At 40.0% G+C, this 24,757-nt stretch overlaps 2 protein-coding genes across 2 annotated transcripts in view; both read left to right on the top strand.

The window, feature by feature from the left end:
• The window catches only part of LOC101742625 (fatty acid synthase), a 54,792-nt gene extending 41,888 nt beyond the window's left edge, over positions 1 to 12,904 (top strand). The window contains exons 25-38 of the mRNA XM_038016324.2: positions 2,694 to 2,844; positions 3,262 to 3,433; positions 3,701 to 3,813; positions 3,896 to 4,060; positions 4,317 to 4,489; positions 4,653 to 4,802; positions 7,370 to 7,579; positions 8,908 to 9,019; positions 10,020 to 10,176; positions 10,293 to 10,443; positions 10,531 to 10,669; positions 10,952 to 11,128; positions 11,934 to 12,036; positions 12,305 to 12,904. Of these exons, the coding sequence (XP_037872252.1) occupies positions 2,694 to 2,844; positions 3,262 to 3,433; positions 3,701 to 3,813; positions 3,896 to 4,060; positions 4,317 to 4,489; positions 4,653 to 4,802; positions 7,370 to 7,579; positions 8,908 to 9,019; positions 10,020 to 10,176; positions 10,293 to 10,443; positions 10,531 to 10,669; positions 10,952 to 11,128; positions 11,934 to 12,036; positions 12,305 to 12,858 (2,527 nt within the window). The 3' untranslated portion in view covers positions 12,859 to 12,904. The remainder of the gene's footprint in view (positions 1 to 2,693; positions 2,845 to 3,261; positions 3,434 to 3,700; positions 3,814 to 3,895; positions 4,061 to 4,316; positions 4,490 to 4,652; positions 4,803 to 7,369; positions 7,580 to 8,907; positions 9,020 to 10,019; positions 10,177 to 10,292; positions 10,444 to 10,530; positions 10,670 to 10,951; positions 11,129 to 11,933; positions 12,037 to 12,304) is intronic.
• Positions 12,905 to 21,448: 8,544 nt separating this feature from the next.
• On the top strand, positions 21,449 to 24,550 carry LOC119629677 (fatty acid synthase-like). Its single transcript, XM_062673172.1, has 6 exons — positions 21,449 to 21,592; positions 22,017 to 22,209; positions 23,329 to 23,449; positions 23,523 to 23,726; positions 24,157 to 24,273; positions 24,361 to 24,550. Exons 1-6 carry the CDS (start codon positions 21,449 to 21,451, stop codon positions 24,548 to 24,550), a joined length of 969 nt encoding a protein of 322 aa, XP_062529156.1.
• The last annotated feature ends 207 nt before the right edge of the window (positions 24,551 to 24,757 follow it).

Below are 24,757 nucleotides of genomic sequence, written 5' to 3'. Positions count from 1 at the left end.
CGTTTCTCACTGTAATTCTGTATTTCCTCTTCTTCTACCAGCTTCATAATATCTTCATTTTTGTCTTTCATCTTTGTCCCAAAAAGAAGTTCAAAAGGCGTCATACTACTACTACTTTGGTACGTGCTATTCAAACAGCGTTGTACTCCTGAAATTCGTCTTTACAATTTCGTCGGATCATCAGCACTAAGCTTACTTAAAATGCTTATGATTACTTTGTGGGGTGCATGATATCAGTACAGCCAGATACAAATAGTATAGCCAAAGAGATTTTGTTACAAGTTCATACACAATATAATGCGAAAAGACTTTTTCCCCAACCTATTATATAACTAGTCTAACTATAAATACTGTTACATAAAAACTATTCTTTTTTCAACTTTTTAATTATTTTGAACTTAGAACACGTATATTATTTTAAAAACTTCTTTCGATTTTGCGCCATTTCACATATTTTTTCGTGTTCACAAATCACAATATGAAATGGGGTGTTAAAGAAAATAGGATTACAGTGATCGCCTTGGACAAACTGAGTATGGAGCCGTCGGTCATATTCCAGACACTTCAAAAGCTCGGTATCAGCCGTATGTTCGTATATCGTACTATTAACAGATACTACATCTCGTCTGTCGAAGGCCAGAAAACGCGCCGCCAGCCAGTCTTGTGTGCTCTTCGCTCTATGAGCTGGCGCCGAATCTTGTTGGAATACCCAGTGCCTGTTATTGAACATGGTATGAGAAACAGGTTCCACAAGGTTCGTCAGGACTGTATTTTGATACACAACTGCATTCGTTTTTACACCTTTCTCACAAAAATGTACCTCTGTTAAGCCCCAATAAGAAACTCCTAACCATACCATGAGCGAGGATGGAAAATGACCTCGTTGGACACGCGGAATACGGTTGCTCGCTTCTTCACTACTGTGTGCGTACACCTTATCGTTTTGTTTGTTGTAGCTCTCTTCTACGGCAAAATTTTTTTCATCCGAAAAAAGAATTTCCCGATATTTTTTTCCCGCGTACCGCTTCAACAAAGCGCGGCATCTCTTCAGTCTCAGGTCCATTAGACGAGCATTCAAACGATGTCCTGTTTTTCTTCGATATGCCCGAAGCCCTAAGTCTTCATTTAACACCCTTTTCACCGTGGTTCTGCTTAACCCCATCTGCAGGGCCAACAGTTTCTGCTTACGTTTGGGATTTCTTTGAATTCGCGCCTTCACAGCTTTTATCACTGCTGGAGTCCTAACAGACCGAGGGCGACCACTTCTTGACCTGTCATCTACACTAGAGTCTTCATTGTTCGTTTGATGGTACGATAAACGAATCTTTTGGTTATATTCAAATTTTTCAGTATGTTAAAAATTTGAATTGGCGCGTAACCGCAACGATGCAACGCAATAACTGCAACACGGTCTTCTTTAAGCGTCCACTCCATATTTAAAAATGAGTAAAATTCTAAAGTTATACATTTTTATTTTCATGAACAATTCGAATTCAATAAACTTTTTTGTGGCCAGCATTCTAAAAGAAAAGTTTTTACTGTGTGACAATACTTATGACCTGACTAGTTATTTTTGGCTGAGACTTTAATAAATATTTAGATATACATTTTAATAATGTTACATTACTTCATTAAAAAATGCATTTTTATTTGTAACAGAACTTATGGCTGAACTAGGTACATACATATAAACAGTCTTTAAAAAGCAATAACTATTAATTTAAAAAAAAGCTGAGCAGGGGCTCGGGACCGGGGTCCCGTCCGTAACCCGGCCCCCTAAGGGCTTCGGGCTCCACCCGCTTTGTGCGGGGAGGAACCTAGGCGTGGGGCGACGTGGTAGGTCGCGTTCCCCCGACCGCTCCGGGGGAAGGTGTAGCGCGGCGCTATCAATCGGGCTCTTGGCCCGTCGACCGAGGGAACCGGCGGTCGTGTTACTGGCGGTCGCCGGTACGGCGTCTGGGGGACGGCGGGATGGATGTAATGTGTACTGCATAAACCCTGTCCCGCCGTCTCAATGGCTCCGACTGGGTTCCCACCCGGTCCGGGGTAGGGCGCCGGCTGTGAGCGGCAGGAGTTTTTAGTGAGGTTCGACTCCCACATACCCCACCTGCCGTGCGGGTGAGGATCCGGCGATTTTCTCCTGTGAAAAAAAAAAAAAAAGTATTTAAAAAGCAATAACTATTAATTTAAAAAGAAGTTTTTTCACGGCCGCAGTCTTCAAATAAAAAGATTGGAATACTTTATATAATCAGTTTGTTGACCGTCTATCTGTCAACTATCCACTTGAATCCACTTGAAATGAGTACCTAATAATAATGTTTACTGCGAATGGAAGTCATAAAAAAATCAAGCTTCTAAGTCAACGGAATCAAAAGCCATAGCCATATTTTGTCATTCAAAAAAACCTATAGGATACTTCCAGTTTTCAAGGACGATCATGACATTTAACAAGTTGCAAGAAGATCTTATAACACAAGTAAAGAAAAACGTCTCAAAATAATGGGCAGCCGCATAGCATATTCTCAATATTACTGCTAAGGGTTTCCTTGTGTAAGAAAAATCTTAGCTTGTAGTCGGAAGCCATACAGCACCAGGTTTAGATGCACTTGTCTGGTTTTTTCTTATTTATAATTTTGAAGATCACCGGTGCGAAGTACTGCGAAGCAGTTAAACCATGTATTACACATTTGTAGTGGACATCGTGTGATGGGTATAGTTCATCGAGGTGCTTGTCGAAATTATCTTCGAGCTCACCCTGATCTGTTGTGGCCAGTCCCGGATCACTGGAGTCTCGAAGATGCAGCAACTGTTCCTTTAGCTTATGCGTATGCTTTTTACTGTCTAGTGAGTATTGACGTCTGATTGATTATGTTATTTTGCTCTATTCAATTACCGATACATCCATGGGACCCTTCCGTTACTAGTTTTCTTTTTTACTTTTTGTGTGGACACACAGCGACGACGCAGTAGTTGTTTACTAATGATAAGTCTGGATTTTACTAACTCACTTTAATACAACGTACAAATGTACTATGTAATAAATGTTATTGTTATATGTTATATGTTAATGTTGTAATAAATGTTAATATTAAATGTTAAGGTCGCGAGGACCGAACCCGACTTCCGCGGAGCCCGGTTGTTATACGACTGTTATGTTATGTTCAACTGCAACTTTAAGTAAACGTTCAGTGTGGCGTTATTGCTTGGTAAGATGTTCGATCGTATTACACCAAAGAATTTTGGTAATTTTCCATCTTCCAGATGATTAAAGCAAAACTTTATTCGGGTATGAAAATTTTAATACACGAAGGAGCTGGAGCACTCGGCCAGGCTGCCATATCCATTGCTCTTGCACACAAATGTCAAGTGTTCACTACAGTTGGTGACGTGAGAATGAAAAGTTTCTTGAAAAAGCTCTATCCAGAATTGAAAGGTAACAAAATCATTGCATTCATTTTTAAATATAATTCTTATAAGGTGCAGTCATTTGGGCCTCTTTATATCCACGTCGGTTCCTGGCGTTTATCAAATCGATGGGATGACGATATTCGTAGAATCACAATTGCATAAGATTGGCAATTGAATCCCAGAATAAGCAGCGTACTCACAATAAAAATTGTTTTCGGCAATGGGCAAATATAGTCTGAAAATGGAAAGTTTTGGAAACCAACCCAGAAATATATGATTGCCAAATTTTCAGAACAACACATTGGGAATTCTCGAGATGTGACTTTTGGTGACATGGTACTATCAGCAACAAATGGGAAAGGTTGCGATATTGTAATATGTAGTGTCGAACCCTGGCTCAAACATGTAAGGAAATATTAATATTTTTTTAAACTTAGCTAAAGGTGACATTGCACACTTTGAGGTAAAATAATGTTCTTCATTTCAGGTTTCACTTCAATGTGGTGGAGCTTTAAGCATTATAATTGATACGGCACAAATGTACAACCAGAATAAGTTCGAATTGCGTATGAATAGTCTGATCAATGATAGATCCTATGTGATTGCCGATTTTGTGTCCATGTTCGATTTTGCGAAAAATGAAGAATTTAAAGTTTGTGAAACATATCTTTAATTTCGCGACTGACTTAGAGATAATTTTAGCTGAGATAATAAATACAATAAACTAACTGAATACCGTATTCAACCTGCAAGCTGGAAACCTAAGATCGAAACCTCAATTGCATTAGAATATCCTACTGTGATTAATTTAGAAATTAGAAAACGTTACTCATGTCTATCGTAATTTCAACAAAACTGCTTAGGATATTAAATTGAGATCTATTCGTTGATTTGGTCCGTATGTACAGAAATTACAAATCCTCGTGAGTGGGGGCATCTCCAAGGGCTACGTGCGACCACTAGGGCGAGTGACTTATGCTGCAGATGAAGCTCCACGAGCTCTACGCCTGTTATCGAAGAGTTGGCATCGAGGACATGTCCTTTTAAGACTTACAGATCGAGCGCTTCCAGCTAGCCTTAGGTAAAGTCTAAATTTTGGAATTTCTAGGTTCTTTTACAATACAGAAAGAACCACATAACATGATAATTATTTAAAACCACGAGCTAACAAGATCTTTAATAAGTCACCTTATTAAAAGATGTCACCAATTGAAGTTATATCAGGTATAATATTACAATTACAGGATTAACTGTACTTCTAAATGCAGCCATTTAATCATCTTCAGCGACGAATATTTTGGTATTCAGTTGGCAAAAAGGCTTATCAATAGAGGTGCCAGAATGTTACATATCTGTTGTTCGAAGCCTTCGTGGTATCTTCAACATCAAACAGAGTTAGTAAAAAATATTACATTCATGCATGGATTCGTTCGTTACGAAAGCTTTATATCCCTTTATAGATTCTGAAATTTCACATACAATTAATTAATTCGATTTAAAATGTACATCTTCAGCTCAAAAATGTTACGAATTTCGTTACAATTATTTCTAAAATTATGTCTAAACGTTATAACAGATGTATGAAATTACATTATTGCATTTTTTTTAAATTCAACAATTCAAACGATTGTCACTACAGATCTACAAAATTAGTCTAGAATGAAACCGATAGCCACTGGTATTTAATAACAGCAGAATGTTATCTGCCAACGCTGTATTGAATAGTGTCATCTGGTTCCCCACTCGCACAGACAAGATGCCCTTACTTATATTTCTCAATACTGTCTATTTTCATTGTAAATTAATTTTAGCATAATCATATCAGAATCAACATCATCATCTTATTATCTACTTCTCATCATCATCATCTTACATACTATAAGTCTGTTTGATTACTTATCAGAATACGACCATGATCAATACTACTACTTATTCCCAATAATGCTATGTTGATCACTATAATATAGCGGTAAAGCGTGTTACATAGTGGCATATGTAGGTACTACTGCACCTGATAAGTCGACAAGACTTTTATTGGAAAGGTCGTATTCAAATATTGGTATGTGCGGGCTCCAAACTAGGAAAGTCTGGCAATAGTACTAGGTACAATACCGACTAGATTATTGAATGTCCGCAGTCACTGGATTAATATTATTCTATTTATACGCAACCCTTTAAGCTTTATTTGTTTTTAAATATTGTTTTGTATTATATTTTTTTAATTTTGTTTAAGTATATTATAATACATTGTGTATTAATTGTATGTACCTAGTCAGGTCATAAGTATTGTCACACAGTAAAAACTATTCTTTTAGAATGCTGGCCACAAAAAAGTTTATTGAATTCGAATTTCGAATTGTTCATGAAAATAAAAATGTATACTTTTAGAATTTTACTCATTTTTAAATATGGAGTGGACGCTTAAAGAAGACCGTGTTGCAGTTATTGCGTTGCATCGTTGCGGTTACGCGCCAATTCAAATTTTTAACATACTGAAAATTTTGAATATAACCAAAAGATTCGTTTATCGTACCATCAAACGATACAATGAAGACTCTAGTGTAGATGACAGGTCAAAAAGTGGTCGCCCTCGGTCTGTTAGGACTCCAGCAGTGATAAAAGCTGTGAAGGCGCGAATTCAAAGAAATCCCAAACGTAAGCAGAAACTGTTGGCCCTTCAGATGGGGTTAAGCAGAACCACGGTGAAAAGGGTGTTAAATGAAGACTTAGGGCTTCGGGAATATCGAAGAAAACCAGGACATCGTTTGAATGCTCGTCTAATGGACCTGAGACTGAAGAGATGCCGCGCTTTGTTGAAGCGGTACGCGGGAAAAAAATATCGGGAAATTCTTTTTTCGGATGAAAAAATGTTTACCGTAGAAGAGAGCTACAACAAACAAAATGATAAGGTGTACGCACACAGTAGTGAAGAAGCGAGCAACCGTATTCCGCGTGTCCAACGAGGTCATTTTCCATCCTCGCTCATGGTATGGTTGGGAATTTCTTATTGGGGCTTAACAGAGGTACATTTTTGTGAGAAAGGTGTAAAATCGAATGCAGTTGTGTATCAAAATACAGTCCTGACGAACCTTGTGGAACCTGTTTCTCATACCATGTTTAATAACAGGCACTGGGTATTCCAACAAGATTCGGCGCCAGCTCATAGAGCGAAGAGCACACAAGACTGGCTGGCGGCGCGTGAAATCGATTTCATCCGGCACGAAGACTGGCCCTCCTCCAGTCCAGATTTGAATCCGTTAGATTACAAGATATGGCAACACTTGGAGGAAAAGGCGTGCTCAAAGCCTCATCCCAATTTGGAGTCACTCAAGACATCCTTGATTAAGGCAGCTGCCGATATTGACATGGACCTCGTTCGTGCTGCGATAGACGACTGGCCGCGCAGATTGAAGGCCTGTATGCAAAATCACGGAGGTCATTTTGAATAAAGTTTAGTGTCATAAGAATCTATGTTTTGTCAAGTTCATTTTGGTATATGAATGGTTACATAATGAATAAACTTGTTTCAATTATTTTATATTAAACATGTGACAGAATTTATGACCTGACTAGGTATATTTACGGATATATGTATGTAAGTATGTATGTGTACATATATGTATATGTATTTCACTAGATTGGTACACCGCGCGTAGTTCGTTTCCAAATGATTCTTGTCAACCTGATGGTTGTCTGGAAGAGATCGCTCTTAGCGATAAGACCGCCAATTGTACTTTTTTGTATTTAATGTATCGCATCGTTTATTTGTTTTTTGGTGTACAATAAAGAATACTCTCTCTCTCTTTCTCGCTCTCTCTCTCTCCCCTCTCTCTCTTTCTCGCTCTCTCTCTCCCTCTCCCCTCTCTCTCTTTCTCGCTCTCTCTCTCCCTCTCCCCTCTCTCTCTTTCTCTCTCTTTATGGAATTAATTATCAGATCAAGATCAGTAGTGTTTTATTTCAGAAATCTTAAATCTCTTGGAGTGAATGTTATCGTTTCTTCAAATAACTTAAATGATTTGGATGATGTTGCAACCGTGCTAAAGAAAACTATAGCAATGGGACCGGTAGAAGGCGTATATTTGACGAGCTTCAAAGATATGGACAATAAATACATATCAAATAGCTTGGAATACCTTGATGTTATGTCACGAAAATTTTGCCCATCCCTCAAGTGAGAATTATTATAGTATTCATAATTTAATAAAATTAGACTAAATTTAAATATTATGTTTGGCCATTTATTATACCGATCTCTAGGTATAGATACAGGGTGTCCCACTACTATAAAAAAAAATATACACGTAAAAAAATTACGTGTCGTATCGTACATATTATATTTAGTAGACAGAATTCATACAAAAACGGATTTATTAATTGTTTCTGTTCGATAACAGAACTTAATTCACAACAAAAGTACCGCTAAGCCGTTCATTTACTTTAACGCGTCATAACGAGATGGACAATAACGAATTCGATCAACTCATTTCAAACAAGGAATACAACAAAAATGCAACCATATTACTGGCTCAATAAGGCCCAAAACAAATTTCAAACTTATAACGGCGAATGTTACTAAATGTGAACTGTATTGTAAAGCAAAAAAGAAGCTGTTTAATATGTCGACACAGTCGGAGCGGACTAATGGTACCACCACGATGCCTATTTCCGCCGTGAAGCAGTAATGCGTTCCGGCTTGAAGTGTAGGGTAGCCGTTGAACTGTAAAAACTGAGACACAGAACTCATGTCTCAAAATGGGGATGCGGTATTTATGTTCTTTATGTATACGTACTCTAGTATCTATGTTTAAAGTAAATATATTTAAAAACAAAAACATAAATTCGCATTGGCCAGTTTTATTTTTTACTATGGATCATATTACGGAACCTTACCTAAAACATAATTCAAGTGTTGGCAAAAGAATAGTTTTTGTGAGAAATAGATGAATGAAAGATGAATACAAAGTGTTCTTTATTCCGGAACTTAGGACCTTTTATTCTGTTGAGTTGATTTTTCTAATAGAACACTATTCTGTTTGATTGCCCTTTGTGGGATACCCTGTATTGGTAACTAGCGTTAAGGCTTGACTTTCTAGTACGCTTTTAAGACTTACTGACTTTTTGCATTCTCAAATAGTTCTAGACTCTAACGCATGTAATATAATAACCAGAAAATTACGAAACATAGACATCTTTCTCTTTATTTATTAGAAATAGTAAAACCATTTTTATGTTTTTCGACGTCTAATATGCAACGAGGATTGGGACTTTCTTGTTGCATTAAAATTCGCGTACAGGAGACATCTTGAAGATCGGTATGTGTCATCACTTATTTATCTTCAAGTCAAAATGTTGATAATTGAATTTAAGATAGGAACTATCATCTATAAATACTTTCGAGTCGTTTGGCATATATTGATCAGCCCTTCACTCGAAAGTACTGGCTTTAAACCGTCAAGGATGACTCATGGATAGAATAAAATGTTAATATTTTATTTTTAGATATTTTGCAGTGATCACAAATAGTGAAAACGTCGGAAAACAAACGTCGATTTTCAGAGCAAAGGATAATTTAGTTATTTCACGTATTGAAGTTCAAAAGCCAGATTTTTGTGTGAGTTCGACTTTAAAAAATCACAATTTAAAATCTCAAAACGTAACTCTATGTTTTTTAATTTGTATTTTTATGCTACATCAAATTTAAAACGAAAATCTATTGTGTTCGCAATGCGCGATTTGCCCATCAGTTTTCATTTTACATGACGGAGAAAGCAATACAACGATTAAATTATAGAAATATTCCAAAATCCAATGTTATCCAAAAAAGGGAATGAAAGTCGTCGTGGTTTAAAGGTTAAGACGCCCGATACATTAGTATCGAGTGGTGCGAGTGTGCTGGTATTCGAATCCCGCAAACAGGTACCAATCTATTTTATTGAAATACGTACTTAACAAATGTTCACTAATGACTTCCACGATAAAGAAATAACATCGCGTAATAGTCTGATGCTCGGGCGACTTATGAGCCAGCGTGGGTACCACCACCCTAACTATTTTGCCGTAAAGTCCTAATACGTTTCGGTTTTAACACGTCCTTACGGATCCATCAGATCTAATAACTCTTGCATTAGACACCTTCAGCTCTAACACTAGGACCTTACACTCGGCAAAAAGTTCGACGTGCAACTTAACCTGAACATCAGCCTGCTGAGCTTCACGCCAGTTCAGATTACGATCTGGTGGTAGATTCACTCGCAAAACAGCTGCTATTGTGTTGTTAGGTCTTCGTTGGAGGCGCTGGGGTAGCTGTCCTGGTAAAACTGGAAAGGCCTCCGGGCCACCAGTAATTCTCATTAATAAAAAATAAAAAGGTTTGAAGTGTTTGACAGACATAGTACTGTTAAACTCAAACTTAAAACCTTTAAAACTCATGTCTCAAGGTAGGTGGCGCATTGCGTTGTGGATAGTTATGGGCTCCGATAACTAACTACCTAACACCAGATGTGCCAGGAGTTTGCCCACCCATCTAAGCAATAAAAAATACCAAAATAAAGGAGAAAGGGTCACACGAAGTTAACGATATGACTAATTTATTCATTAAAATAATCCATCAGGGGGATACAAATACTGAAGTACTGTTAGACAGAAGAGCTTGGGATCTATCGCTTTTAGGCGCAGTCGAGACAGGACTTTGCTCCAAGCTTCCATTGTTGGTCGCACAAATAAAGACTGAGACGTTGCCGCTGTATCAACAGCTTGCTGATGTCGCTGGTAAATATCTTTACTTTTATTTTCAATACAAGTGGAATATGAAATACAAGTATGTACTTTGTAACAATAAGTCTTGCACTAAACAATTAATGATAATGATTTGAATTCATTTTTAGATCTACCATTATTAAATGAGGCTGGCGACATGACCACTCTACAAGATTTGGCTGCTAGAAGTGACAATATAAAAGTAATTAAGGAATTTTTACGTCTGAAATATCATGTTTGTATTTCGGAACACAACGTTTTGAAGTTAAATAAACATAAGTAGGTTTATCATATCCAATAATTGATTTATCCACTTTAATGAGGAGAAGAATGATTTTTCTTTACTAACACTTTCCTGGGTTTCAGACTTCGTGAGATAGATTTTCTTGAAAACAACTTTGAGCACAAACAAGGTTTGGCTGTTTACTTCTCTCACATAGCTGAAGATGAAATCAGTTCCGATACTCCTATATACTTATTGCCTACTCTTGGTAATGAAAATGCGGTGAGTAGAGTATTTCAATCTATCGAATTGACGGGATATGATATTCCGCCTTGAGCCACGTTTGTTTTCCAACGAACTAAAAAGTGGTCTGCTTTATTTAAAAAACGGTCAAAAAGTAAACTTTTCGTAAAAGGAATTGTCCATTAGGTACTAGAAGGTACTTACTAGAATACAAAACGATATTTTACTTGTTAACATTAATTAAGAGAAAAAATGTTAAGTACTGGTAATACATCTAAAAAGTAACATCTAAAAACTAATGTTAACACAAAATCTATGCAGGAAAAACGAGTCGATGCACTGAAGTCTGAGTATTTGTGCGTTGTTCCTGGGATTGAAGGCCATCACGTAAGATTTCGTGGTCTCTGCGAGAGACTCAAACTGCCCGCGCTGGTGCTGCAGCCAAGTTTGGATGTGTTGCACGAAACCATAGAACAAGCCGCTCAACGCTACTCTAAGGTACCTACAGATTTTAACTTAACTAGGTGATAGCGTCTGTAATAAGAAACTGAATTTAAAAAAGCGTTAGTGTCTTGTTTCTAACGTTTGTTTTACATCACAGAATTGTTTTTTGACCAAATAGTTGAAGATTTTAATACCACTTAAAATCCAGTTGAGCTTTTTTCATAATTTTCTTGAGATGTGCATGTATGATGATTTCTTTGTTGGGAGGGAACTCATTACAGAATTCGATCGTACGAGTATATGGCAAAAATTATCAATAAACAAACACGTATTGTTGAATAGCGCAGTAGTTCCAAGAAGAACGGATGAATTCTGCTTCGGTTGAGGTACAATAGTCAAAATATCTCCTATTACAGTCAATTGGATGTAGTATCAATAGAAAGTAGCGGATATCTTGGAGCTTCGGCTCCCTAGATAGGAGTATAACTGTACACGAATCCGGCCTTATGTTTTGTGAAGCCCCAATCTTGGTTCTGATGTGTCCTTTAGTTTGTTAAGAACTTCCAACATTTATTCAATTCTAAATACTGCTCGAGCTAGTGAATCCTAAAAATCTGGAAAGGTTGCCAAAGGATAGTCCTTGGATTCGAACACTATCACTCTAACACTCAATATTAACGACAATTTTATTTTCTTTGGAATCATTTCATTCAAATAGGGGATATAAGAAGCAAAAGCCCCTAAAACAAACATCACTATGGTTATTACAGCTATATCAACTAGATAGTCCAGCTATAAAATCTGATCAACAAAAAAAAGACCCGTGCAACAAAATCCATCAAATTCTGCTTGTTTTCAGACACTCATGGAAAAAATTGGTGTCGGTAACACTTTCTACTTGCTTGGGTGCGATAGTGGGATTTTGATTGCGATGGAACTAGCTGCAATACTTGAAGAAAATGGTAAATTATTCCAACGATTTTACAACAAAAAAAACTAAACAATTCAGAAGTATTCTATCTCATTGTAAATACTATGAATGCATATTAATTTCGAGAATCATTTCCATTCCAGAGTCATTTCGATTTCTAAATAAACAACGGAGCTTAAGAAATTCAATAATAAATTACACTCTAGCTAAATAGTTTTCTCTTTATGCATGCTACCGTTTAAGAAATCGAATGTAATGTGTGTATACTTAAAGATTTGGTATTTTTATAAATATTGCAGGTTTTTTGGGTACAATATTTTGTCTTGGAACTGCACCAGAAGATGTCAAGCCAGTAATTGAACAACAACTAGGCGCGTTCTCAACAGAGGACCAACTGCAGCTTGGAATTTTAAAACATATTTTTACGCTACTAACTGGTGAAGTACCATCAGATTTAGATGAAACTCTGCACCCTCACTCTTCTTGGAATGAAAAAATAGATGCTTATATCAAAATGATGGCCGATCGAATAACACAAACAAAGCAATATGTGAAAGCGATAGTACAATCCGTATATGCAAGAATTCTTAGCATCAAACAGTACGACTCTTCAACTTTGCCTACACTGAAATCTACAGTCGTAATACTCCGCTCTCCAGGATATTCATCAACTTCATCTGCATCGTCATACGTAATTGAAGATTTATCAGCACCACTTTGTGATGCTGCCAAAGATGTGCGATGTGCAGCCATCATCAATAAAAATTTGTCAACTGAAATATTGGAAGAATTCAAAACGAAGAATTTATGTGATAGCTTTGTGATAAATTTTGACGACAATTACTATAAGTAAAGGCTTACTAATATTAAGTAAATAAAATTTTTGGGTTGCCACATTATCCTTAATCTTTAATTTCTATTTGAATTACGTGATGCTATTCCTACATCCCGGATGTTGTCATTTTTACAAAGAAAATTACATCCATACAGTTGTAGGCTCTGAACCTTCTTTCGCGACTGTTTACCTGGCCATTTTATACTAAATTGCGCCCATACCTTCTTTAACTTTGTCGTTTGTACATAAGCTTAGTATACAGATACACAGATGACGTTGTGTCTACTCCTGCTTAGGGCTGCCAAAGGCATTAATGCGTATGTTTAATTACTGCAGAAACGGCCACGACAACAATTGCAAAACCTAAAAAGCTAAAAAAACTTATGAAATCAATCAAATAGTTTTGACTGTACATATTAATGTTTGCTGTGAATTCAAAGCGATATTTTATGTGAATTAATGTTTTTTTAATCAACAACAAACGAAAATAGATAACCAGAACGATAATAATATGTATTCAACAGTGCACACACGCAAATGCAATGCAATGTGCTAAAAGTATTTTAAATAGAGTAGCAGTAGTAGTATTCTACTCACCACATTTGCATTACCAAGAGTAGGCAAGAAAAATATAGGAGTATCGGAACTCAGCTCATCTTCAGCTATGTGAGAGAAGTAAACAGCCAAACCTTGTTTGTTCTGAAAATTGTTTTCTAGTAAAACTATCTCTTGAAGTTTTTTTTTTTTTTTTATGGTTGAAGGATTACTGATGGCCCGGAGGCCTTTCCAGTTTCACCAGGACAGGTGGGCGAGCAAAGGCTCAGCCAGGAGGGGTGGGATTTGCTAACAGCTACCCGAGCGCCTCCGAAGGAGACCTAACAACTCAAGAGTAGCTGCTTCGCGAATGAATCTACTACCGGATCGGAATCGCGACCCGCTGAGAAGATCCGGCTAGAAACTCAGCGAGCTGATTCATGGGTTAGGTTGCACGGCGAACTCTTTGTCGAGTTCGACGAGTACGGTTACCGAGGTCCCTAAGCCTGCTCCTAGTGTTAGAGCTGAAGGCATCTAATGCAAAAGTTATTGGATCTGATCGATCCGTAAGGACGTGTCTAGGGCGTCGACGGTGACTGGCTCCTGCGTGATCAGGATTCGGGGAGTAGTAGTCAGCGGCGGCAACGATAAGGCGATTATCATGACGCATAGCCTTATCGAAGTACCGTTCCGACGCTGACTTCATGTATTTCTGTATAGATTCGAGGCCCAGGTCGTCGTGTAGGTCACCGTTCCTCACGAACCACGGAGCTCCGACGGCTAACCTGCAAAAGCGGGATTGTAGAGATTGATGGGTGTCTATGTGTGTGCGGGCCGCGTGAGTGAACACCACACTCGCGTAAGTCATGACGGGCCTTATGCAAGTTTTGTAAAGTGTCACCTTGTTCCGAAGGGACATTTTACTCCGCTTACAGATCATGGGGTAGAGTCTACCGAGAATAAACGCGGCACGGTCACGGACTGATTTTATATGCGGGCGGAATGTCATCGATGCATCCAGGGTAACGCCCAGGTACTTGACCTTCCTGGCCCAGGGTATGGATTGACTAAAGAGAGTAATCGGGGGTGTGAGATTCCTCCTCCTAATACGGGAGGAAATCCGTGTGGAGCTTCCCCTCTGAAATAGCACCGCAGTACTTTTCGCTGGGTTGATGTCTATGCGCCATTTTCGGAACCACTGTCCTAGGGCTAGGGCTGCGCTCTGAAGCTTCTTCGCGATTAGGGACTTGTTTCTACTGGAATAGTAAATAGTCGTGTCGTCGGCGAATAAAGCTAAATGGGTCGGCGGCGACCGGGGAATATCGTTGACGAATAAGCTAAATAGGAGGGGTGAGAGGACAGAGCCTTGCGGGACTCCAGCTGTGAGAGGTCGTGGGGAGGAGCGGGTTCCCTCGACTCGATATCGAAAAGAGCGGTTCGACAAGAAGTCCCGTATGATGAGCACGAGACTATCCGGCACACCCATGTTGAATAGTTTGAAAATCAAACCGTTGTGCCAGACTTTGTCGAACGCTTTTGCGACGTCGAAGAAGAGAGCTCCCGTGTATAACGGTTTTGGTCGATTAAGCCCCACAAGAATGTGCTCCGTGAGGCGGTGCACCTGTTGAACGCATGAGTGATTTGTACGGAATCCGAATTGTTCATCGATGAGAATGCCCTTGGATGAGACGAAGTCTCTGAGGCGTTTGTAGAGCAGACGCTCATACAGTTTGCCTAAAGACATGAGGAGGCTAATCGGGCGGTAGCTCGTCGGATGATTTTTTGGTTTACCGGGTTTATGTATGCCGATAACGTCCGCTTCTTTCCACACCGCGGGAAAGATACAGTTCGCCATAGCGGCATTGAAAATAGATGCCAACATCACGATGAGTTGGACGGGTAGAAGTTTAATAACGCGGTTGGATATACCGTCGGAACCGGGAGCCTTGCGAGGACGTAGGTCTTTGATCAAGTACTTAACTTCCATCGGGGTGACGGGTGGTAACGCATCCGAGGGTGGCAAGGAGGCTCTGCGTTCTACCTCACTGTCTACTAATTCTACATGAACAGGGTCCACGGATTGAGTGCTGGGCGTGCACTGGGTTTGCAATGTATCGGCCAGCAGCTCTGCTTTTTCGTCATCATCGAACGCCGCGAGTCGGCCTGAGGGGCCTACGAGGGGGGGCATAGTTACTACCGTATCCGATTTGAGAGTACGACCTAAGCGGTAGTAAGACCTTTGAATGGGCGCGAGTCCTTCTAAGAAATCAGACCATCTGGCATCTCGGACTTCGGCGATGCGAGACTTTACGTCGCGTTGTAGGGCACGCATTCGAATACGATTTTCCGCGGTAGGATACCTGTCGTAGGCGCGTATTGAGGCGTTCTTAGCTCTTAGGAGCTCCCTAATATCGTCGGACAATTTGAAGCGGTGAAGGAAGTCCTCCGCTACAACTTGTTTCGATGACCTATCTAATGTCGAGGTGATGTGTGACGTTAAGATGTCTATGGCTTCAGCGGTATCCTGAGGAGACGGGGTAGAGTCCGGGCTAAACGGGAGCGATGGTGGATCAGATTCAGCCAGGCTGATGCCCAGCGTGTGCCAATCCACCACAGTCCTCGTGACGGGAACGGAATCGGGAGCGCGACCGAGCTTCATAACGACGGGACGGTGGTCTGAATCTAACTCTGAAACTACTTCGATCGAGTGTAAGCGCAGAGTTACGTTTTTGAATAACGCTATGTCGAGTATATCAGGGCGATGCGCGATATTTAGCGGGTAGTGAGTCGGGGTTAGCGGAGCGACGATATCGAAGGCGAGATCATCAACTAACGCGTCAAGCCGCCTGCCATTCGGGGTTGTGGTGTGTGAGTTCCACCTGATGTGTTTACAATTTAGGTCACCCGCCAGAATGACAGAGCTTCCCATGCCGAGCAGCGCCTCGATATCACTGCTTAGAACGATCTTATCCGGTGGAAGATAAACGGACGCGATAAAGAGCGGCGCGTGTCCCGTCAGTGAGATTCGGCACACTGATGCTTCGATATTAGCGAGCGCGGGAGGATCGAGCGGGACGCAATGCAGGGCTCTTCTATAGTAAATGACGGTGCCACCACCACGAGCAGAGAGCCTGTCGTTCCTGACCATGTTATAGTTCTCTTGAAGTCTGAAACCAAGGAAACTATGAGTGATTGATATTTTCATTAAACCTGACAAAACACTGATATGATAAACTTACTTTTTATTATTTAGCTTTAAAACGTCATGTTCCGCAATACAAACATGATACTTAAGATGTAAAAATTCCCTATTTACTTTTATATTGTCACTTCCAGCCTACGAATAAATATTTATTCGTAGCTTCCAGCAGCCAAATCTTTTCATGTCGCAAGCCTCTTTTAATAATGGAAGATCTAAAAATAAATTCAAATCATTAATTGTTTAGTGAAGACTTATTGTTACAAAATGGAATCTTGTGTGTCATATAAATACTTGTATTGAAAGCAAAGAGATAGTTTACCAGCGACTTCAGCAAATCAACATAATCAATCAGACTTCAATACTTACTAGACAGTAAAAAGCATACGCATAAGCTAAAGGAACAATTACTACGCCTTCGAGACTCCAGTGATCTGGGACTGGCCACAACAAATCAGGGTGAGGTCGAAGATAATTTTGGCAAGCACCTCGATGAATTATACCTATCACAATAAATAATTTGGATATACCTACAAAGCGAAAATAATGGAAATGTACAAAATAAGATAAAAAAAATTTAATTACTAATTGGGTGGATGAGCTCACAGCCCACTGGTTTTAAGTGGTTACTGGAGCCCATAGACATCTACAACGTAAATGCGCCACCCACCTTGAGGTATAAGTTCTAAGGTCTCAAGTATAGTTACAACGGCTGCCCTACCATTCAAACCGAAACACATCACTGCTTCACACATTGATTTTTATTGCACGGTGTTATTCCTTCAACGTGGAAGTCAATCGTTAGGATATCTTAAGTATGTATTTCATTAGAACAATTGATACCCGCCTGCGGGATTCGAACGCCGTTGCATCGCTACATACCAATGCACCGGACATCTTATCTTTTAGGCCAGGACGACTTCCAAAAGCCATATTTAGTTATTTTCTTCAGCCATATTAAGTACAAATAAAATTAACATATTAATTTATGTCAATATTTAATAATTGACTTGGCGATTCGCTTTTGTATTTGTATTGAGGTCATAGGCCAATCTGTAGCAATGTTATTGAATAATAAAATATATGCACTGTTTGTGCATTAAAATTACAATTACAAATTACTGTTGATTAATTTATTTATTTTTTATTTATTACACTTCATGTAAAATTTCCATTGGCGAACTTAATGCCTAAGGCATTCTCTACCAGTCAACCAAAGGCAGTGCAGAGCGGATAGTGGCAGGTGCAATGAAATTTATATTAAGTTACAAAAAGTATATATATACATACATAATAATATATACATATATATACATACATTCATACATACATACACAATAACATACATACATATAATAGTTTATATAGTATTAAAAGGAATATATTAATAAATTTCCTTAACAAATAACTTCATCTTAATAAGTTCATGATGATTCCGCCAACCTTTCCAACAACATTCGCCGAACCCTTAACTTGAACGTGCAACGGTTAGTAATAGTCCTTTAGTAAAAGTAATTCTATAACTTTTCTTTGTTGACCTTTAATTGGAAGTTCTTTTCGCTAGTCTAATGGTATTTTTATATTACACGTCGAATTTAACAATAAAAAAAAAATTGCCCCAAAGAGGGGTGCCGCCTCCCGCAAGAACGTCGCGGCCCTGCGACGTCCGCAGCGTGCGATCGCGGTCAGGGCGATCCGAGGATACCGCACCGTCTCCTTCGAGGCGGCGTGCTTGCTCGCCGGGGCGCCACCCTGGGACCTGGAGGCGGAGGCGCTCGCTGCCGATTACAGGTGGCGTAGCGACCTCCGCTCTAGGGGGGAAGGGCGCCCCGGCGAAGGTGTAGTTCGAGCGCGGAGGCTCCACTCTCGGCGGTCCGTGCTGGAGGCGTGGTCTCGCCGCTTGGCGGACCCGTCGGCCGGCCTCCGAACCGTCGAGGCGGTCCGCCCGGTTCTCGCGGACTGGGTGGGCCGCGACCGCGGATGCCTCACCTTCCGGCTAACGCAGATGCTTACCGGCCATGGTTGTTTCGGCCGGTACTTGCACAAGATAGCCGGAAGGGAACCGACGGCGCAGTGCCACCACTGCGCGGACCGCGACGAGGAAGACACAGCGGAACACACGCTGGCGCGTTGCTCTGGATTCGACGAGCAACGCGCCGCCCTCGTCGCGGTCATAGGAGAGGACCTCTCGCTGCCGCGCGTCGTGGCTACGATGCTCGGCAGCGACGCGTCCTGGAAGGCGATGCTCGACTTCTGCGAGTCCACCATCTCGCAGAAGGAGGCGGCGGAGCGAGAGAGGGAGAGCTCTTCCCTTTCCGCACCGATCCGTCGCCGTCGAGCCGGGGGCCGGAGGCGGGAATACGCCCGTACGTCCCGGCCCCTGTAGGTGGCGGCCTCCCCCCGGTGAAGGTCAAGGGGCGACCTGAGGGGGTGAGGCCGCGCGGCGCGCTACCAGCACTCTAGCGCGCTGCCGTGGAGTGAATAGAGCGACCGGTCGACGGTGTATCGCGTCCCGACCCGGCAGGCTGGTTCTGGTCCAGCGGGGTATTCCGGGACACCAGCGGCACCGTCTGGGCGGCCCGACGGGCTGCCGTACCGAGACGGCCGACGTTTCAGAGCCTTCGATTCGCCTCGAAGGCTCCGTCGGCTGGGCGTCCTTGGGGTGAGCCGCGCCGTCTGGTTGTAGTGTTGACCGCGGTAGCCCCCCTACCTCATCCGGGTTCTGACCTCGGAGGGGATCGGACGTCGGGTGTAAGAGTGCAGGGGAGTCGTTTAGTGGGTGGGTCCTAAAGTCCTTGGGCCCGCGGTCTGCTCACAACACCATGCAGACCGTTGAGTCTCACAGACCCCGCCCCTTTTGCGCGGGGACCTCGTAGGAGGTTCGGCCTTCTACCCGAAAAAAAAAAAAAAAAAAAGGGTTGCCGCCTAAACCCCATTTCAAGAACGATGTTTATTTAAAAATCTATAACCATTTTTTGTCAAATGACTTTTCCTTTTTGAATCGAGGTTTGACCACTCAAGTCCTCGGATTGGTTACGCCCTTGGCATTACTGGTACTCATTATCGATGATGATTACTTACCAGGAGGTGGGCTTTAACAATCAGATGGCCAAATTCCCAAATACAATTACTGGTGGTAGGACCTCTTGTGAGTCCGCACGGGTAGGTACCACCACCCTGCCTATTTCTGCCGTGAAGCAGTAGTGCGTTTCGGTTTGAAGGGCGGGGCAGCCGTTGTAACTATACTGAGACCTTAGAACTTATATCTCAAGGTGGGTAGCGCATTTACGTTGCAGATGTCTATGGGCTCCAGTGACCACTTAACACCAGGTTGACTGTGAGCTCGTCCACCCATCTAAGCAATAAAAAAAATCCAAGAAAAATCTGTCCCAAACGAATATCCCAGAAAAGGTAAACCGGTAGCCCCAAATCTATTCCAGTTTCGGCAGGATCAGTGGGTGAGCACGAACTCGGTCAGTAGAGATGAGATCCGCCAATAGCCGCTCAAGTGTCTCCAAAGGACTTCTCGGCTCACGGGCTGCTGCATCTACGACCGGGTAGAAATCCTGATCCTGATAAGAATATTCAACAAGAAACGCATAGGTTTAGGGTGAGTTCTGTCTCATCTGAGGATCAAACGCGGATAGCTGAGCAAGAGAGAGTTTGAGTTTTAGTGGTTTCAATTCTTGCTTGCCCAGAGTAGCGTAGTGTACGAAAGTCTTGCGAATTCCAACAGGCTCAAAAAACGTAGTCAGGGTCACTAGGCACTAAAACAAGGAGGCGATGGTATTAAATAAAAACGCTTTAATTAATTTAACACCTGTAAAGTTATACCGAAATATAATTTCACGCTTCACTTATTTCGAAGGTGCTTTCAAAGGTAAAATATTCTACGTGATTTAAATTACAAATGACAGAAGTATAAAAAGATCGGCATCGATCCCTAAAGCTTAATCTTTTAGACTCTCCACACGTCGACGTTCTCTAGACGTGATTTTATTGAAAAATAAATCATAATTCGTTTAGTTAAATTCAAGTCATCACTTTCCAACATTTTTGCTATAAGCCTATTTACGTTTTGGAATAAACTTAATTAAAAGGTAAGACTAAAATTAGCCACCTTCTTTGGTGTAAGACCACACGTGCGGGTTCCAGCCCGCTGACCGACGGTTAGTGAGCCCATTTCTGTTTTGCATCAGGGTGAGTTATTCGAACCGCGTCGAGTTGTGGGGCCGGGGCTCCCAAATACCAACTACTTTTATATGACTCCATACAGAAGAGAGCCGTTCGGATTGTCGATAATCCCATTATTTTGGAACCTCTGAGTCTGCGGAGGGGCTTCGGTTCCCTCTGTATTTTGTACTGTATGTTCCATGGGGAGTGCTCTAAGAAATTGTTTGAGATAATACAATCATGTCGTTTTTACCATCGAACCGCCCGCCACCGGAGTAGAGTTCGTCCACACTACCTGGAGACACTGCGTTCATCCACAGTGCATTTCCAGATATCATTTTTGTCACGTACCATCCGGCTTTGGAATGAGCTCCCCTTCACGATTTTTCTCGAGCGCTATGACATGTTCTTCTTCAAACGAGGCTTGTGGAGAGTATTAAGCGGTAGGTAGTTTGGCTCCACCCCTGGCATCGCTGACGCCCTGGAACGACGGTAACCACTTACCATCAGGTGGGCCGTATGCTCGCATGTTTTAAATTGATTGCTATTACTTACGCGTTAAGACAGTGTGAAAATTACAGGATTGTCTAGACCAAGTTAATATTAATCATATTACTCAACTCAACTCATTACTATGCTGTCTCATACATTTACTATTTTTAAATATTAATGATAAATATATTGCACCATATTGAAGGTAAAATGAAGGCTTCAGCAGGCAAAACTACCACAGATCGAGGTGTGAAGTGTTCAAGGAAAAATGACAGGATTGTCATCTCAGGAATGTCTGGTTTATTTCCTGAGGCAGGTTCCGTCCAAGAATTTGCTAATATTCTTTACGATAAGGTATGGAATAGTGCAATATTGGCCCATTTAATATAATTTCTATATTTAATATAAGTAGTATTCACCCAATGGGCGAAATTCGAACATAACCACTTCTAGATTTAGATACATTTTATCTCATGGTTTATTTATTACCATTTTTTCTTAAAAATAATAATTATTTATTTATAAATGTGTAATGACTAATAATTATTCTACGTTTCTCTATCATAAATACCTAAAATAGTATACTATTTTCATCTTATATGTAGAGACATTCAGTCCGACAACTAAGATTAACCTAATAATAGCACTAATGTGGAAATCCATCAAACAGTCAGCAACAGTCCTTTTTTATATTTGGCTAGGATTAAAGCTCGATTGGGGCTGTATAACTATGATTTCTTCCACACTAAACATTGGTATTTGGTTTTTTTATTTGAAGGTAAATCCTGTAACGTCAGAAAACAATCGTTGGTTGTATACACCACGAGAAATTGGCCCGTATTCAGGGAAAACACCAGGATTACAATATTTCGATGCACAATTTTTTAAAGTACATGAAAGACTTGGAGAAAAAATGGATGTTATGTCCAGGAAGTTATTGGAGCAATCTTACCAAGCTATTTACGATGCAGGTAATCTTCTATTTCCGTTTAATATTCGGTTTTATAAAAATCGTGCTGTATGAGATTTCGCGTTATCATGGAGCAATAATGGTGAAGATCGATTCAGGAGTCAGGGCTGTTTCACTGAAAGTTTTTCTATCATTGTTCGGTATTGGGTACAGTAGACATCTGCCGTTATTGCTTGACTATATTGGAGAAAATAGTGAATAACACCTGCTGAGACCACCAAACAGTTATACCTTTTTATTGGTAAGCTTTGCTTTAGGACACTACTGCGGCGTTTGACCTGAGGTCAGCCATTGTATTTTTCGCTTACGGTTATCGCAAAGAATCCACTTTTCATCACATGTCACAATTTGATCCAATATTCCTTCATTTCTGTATCGATTCAACAAGGCAACACAAATTTCAACACGCATTTCTTTCTGCAGATCAGTCAAATCATGAGGCACTCATTTTTCATATTTTTTTATTTTATTGATTTGACGCAAACGAGTCAATATTGTTAGTAAGGTAACGTTAAACCATGCAGCTAATTCCTGGGTAGTTTGGCTCGGATCGGCTTCCACAATATCTTTCATCTCATTGTTATTCATACATACTACCACGCGGTTTGTCCTTCAAATCAAAATTTCCATCACGAATGCGTTTAAACCAAAATCGCACGATACGTTCATTAACAGTTCCCTCTTCAAATGCAACATTGATATTGCGAGCTGTTTCTGTAGCCTTAGTTCCACGTCAGAACTCGTATTCAATAGTCACCCGATTTTTCGAAGTATCCATCGTTTCTTGTCTTAGCTCAATTAAAAAAACAACGGAAAGTCGATAATCAAATGTTACACATTTTTTTAAAAGAAGAACCGTATACCATACCATTTGAAAAAAGTTTCACTCAAAAATCTCAAACCATGAAGGGCCTATGTTAATTCGAAATACCTATTAAAATAAAACGGCAATTTCATACTTTAACCCCTGTTCTTACAGATACTTGTGTGCAACAAAAAACTTCTTTATCCTATTTTGCAATTAAGCACCTAGAAACAGATAAGAAGGATTATAAATAATATTTGAAATTATCCTGTACAATATCGATTTCGAAATGACAAGACAAGACGTGCTTTTCAGGTCTGAGCCCTCAGAGCTTAAATGGTAAAAATGTTGCAGTCTACATAGGTATTTCTGTTTCTGAGACTGAAATAACCGGATTTTTTGATAATTCTTCCAAGAGAGGATTTGGAATAATGGGGTAATTCAATTTGTTTTATTTTTAAATTATACTTGGTGAGGTAATAATCTTTAATCCAATTGTTTTTAAGCAGATGTAGTAAAACAATGTTCGCAAATCGTATCTCCTATTGGCTAAATGTAAGAGGTCCTTCCATAGCCGTCGACCTAGCATGCTGCAGCTCTATGAGTGCTCTACAGCTGGCATATCTTGCCATGAAAAGTGGTGAATGTGAAGCTGCCATTGTTGGAGGATGTCATTTGTGTACGCTGCCTGAATCATCAGTTCATTACAACAGGTTAAGACTATCAAAATATATTTTCACATAAATTCTATAAAAGTGGGAATTGAATTATAAATTAAGAAACAAACTAGCTTTGATTTAGTTATTTAAGCACCAAAAATATATTACAAGCATTTACATGCGAGTACATTATTAGTATTGGTGTTATATTCATTTTATACAGTATATTATACAGTATAGTATACAGTGCACAAAAGTGCACATTGAAAAAGCACAGTGTCAGTGTCCGAAAAATTGATTTAACAAAATTACATGCAGAGTAAATCAAACAAATCGAATTAATTGCCACAGTATCAAAGTAATAGTAATTACAGAAATTGTATGGTTTGCTTTTGATTAAAAAGTTTTGTTAACCAACTATACTGATATATAATTACCAAGCAACATTCATTTAAATTCACACTATATTGCAATTTGTTTTTAGAATAAACTCGATAGCAACGGATGGAAAAACTAGGTCGTTTGATCAAGAGGCCAACGGATGTGTTCTTTCTGATGCAATCAATGTTATTTTCTTACAAAAAGCGAGTGATGCTTTGAGGTAAACCATGTTTTTCTTCGTTGTGTATGGAGTTTGATTCGTAGCATTCCTCAATTTATGAGAATTTGAGAATAACATTTATTTAAGGGTATACGCTGATGTGGTCCACGCCAAGAATGAATACATTTCTTTCAAACAAGAAAATGAGTTTCCCAAGAGCGGATCATATAGGAAACCGCATGAAATTGCAAGTTTTTTGAAAGAATTTTATAAAGAAGCGGAATTCGCCCCACAAGATGTCGACTACGTAGAGGCATTTGGCATCGGTAGGCCATGAAATGTATTATTCACTTATATACATAAAGATGATACAGGTTTTAGTTGATGTTAATTCAAAGTATGTTGGTCAGTTTTTTTTACATTTTAAAAAATAAACTATATATAGGTGACACATAAAACTAGCTTCGGCGGAAAGCTAAATTTAAGTAAATTGTCACACTGAGGCTAATACAAAATTTTAGTGACAAAAAATAAGCAATTGTAT

The sequence above is a fragment of the Bombyx mori genome, chromosome 16 (genome assembly GCF_030269925.1).
Source record: "Bombyx mori chromosome 16, ASM3026992v2".
NCBI classification, from domain to species: Eukaryota; Metazoa; Arthropoda; class Insecta; order Lepidoptera; family Bombycidae; genus Bombyx; species Bombyx mori.
The sequence above is the reverse complement of the archived record's forward strand: the minus strand, read 5'-3'. Positions and strand labels throughout refer to the sequence as shown.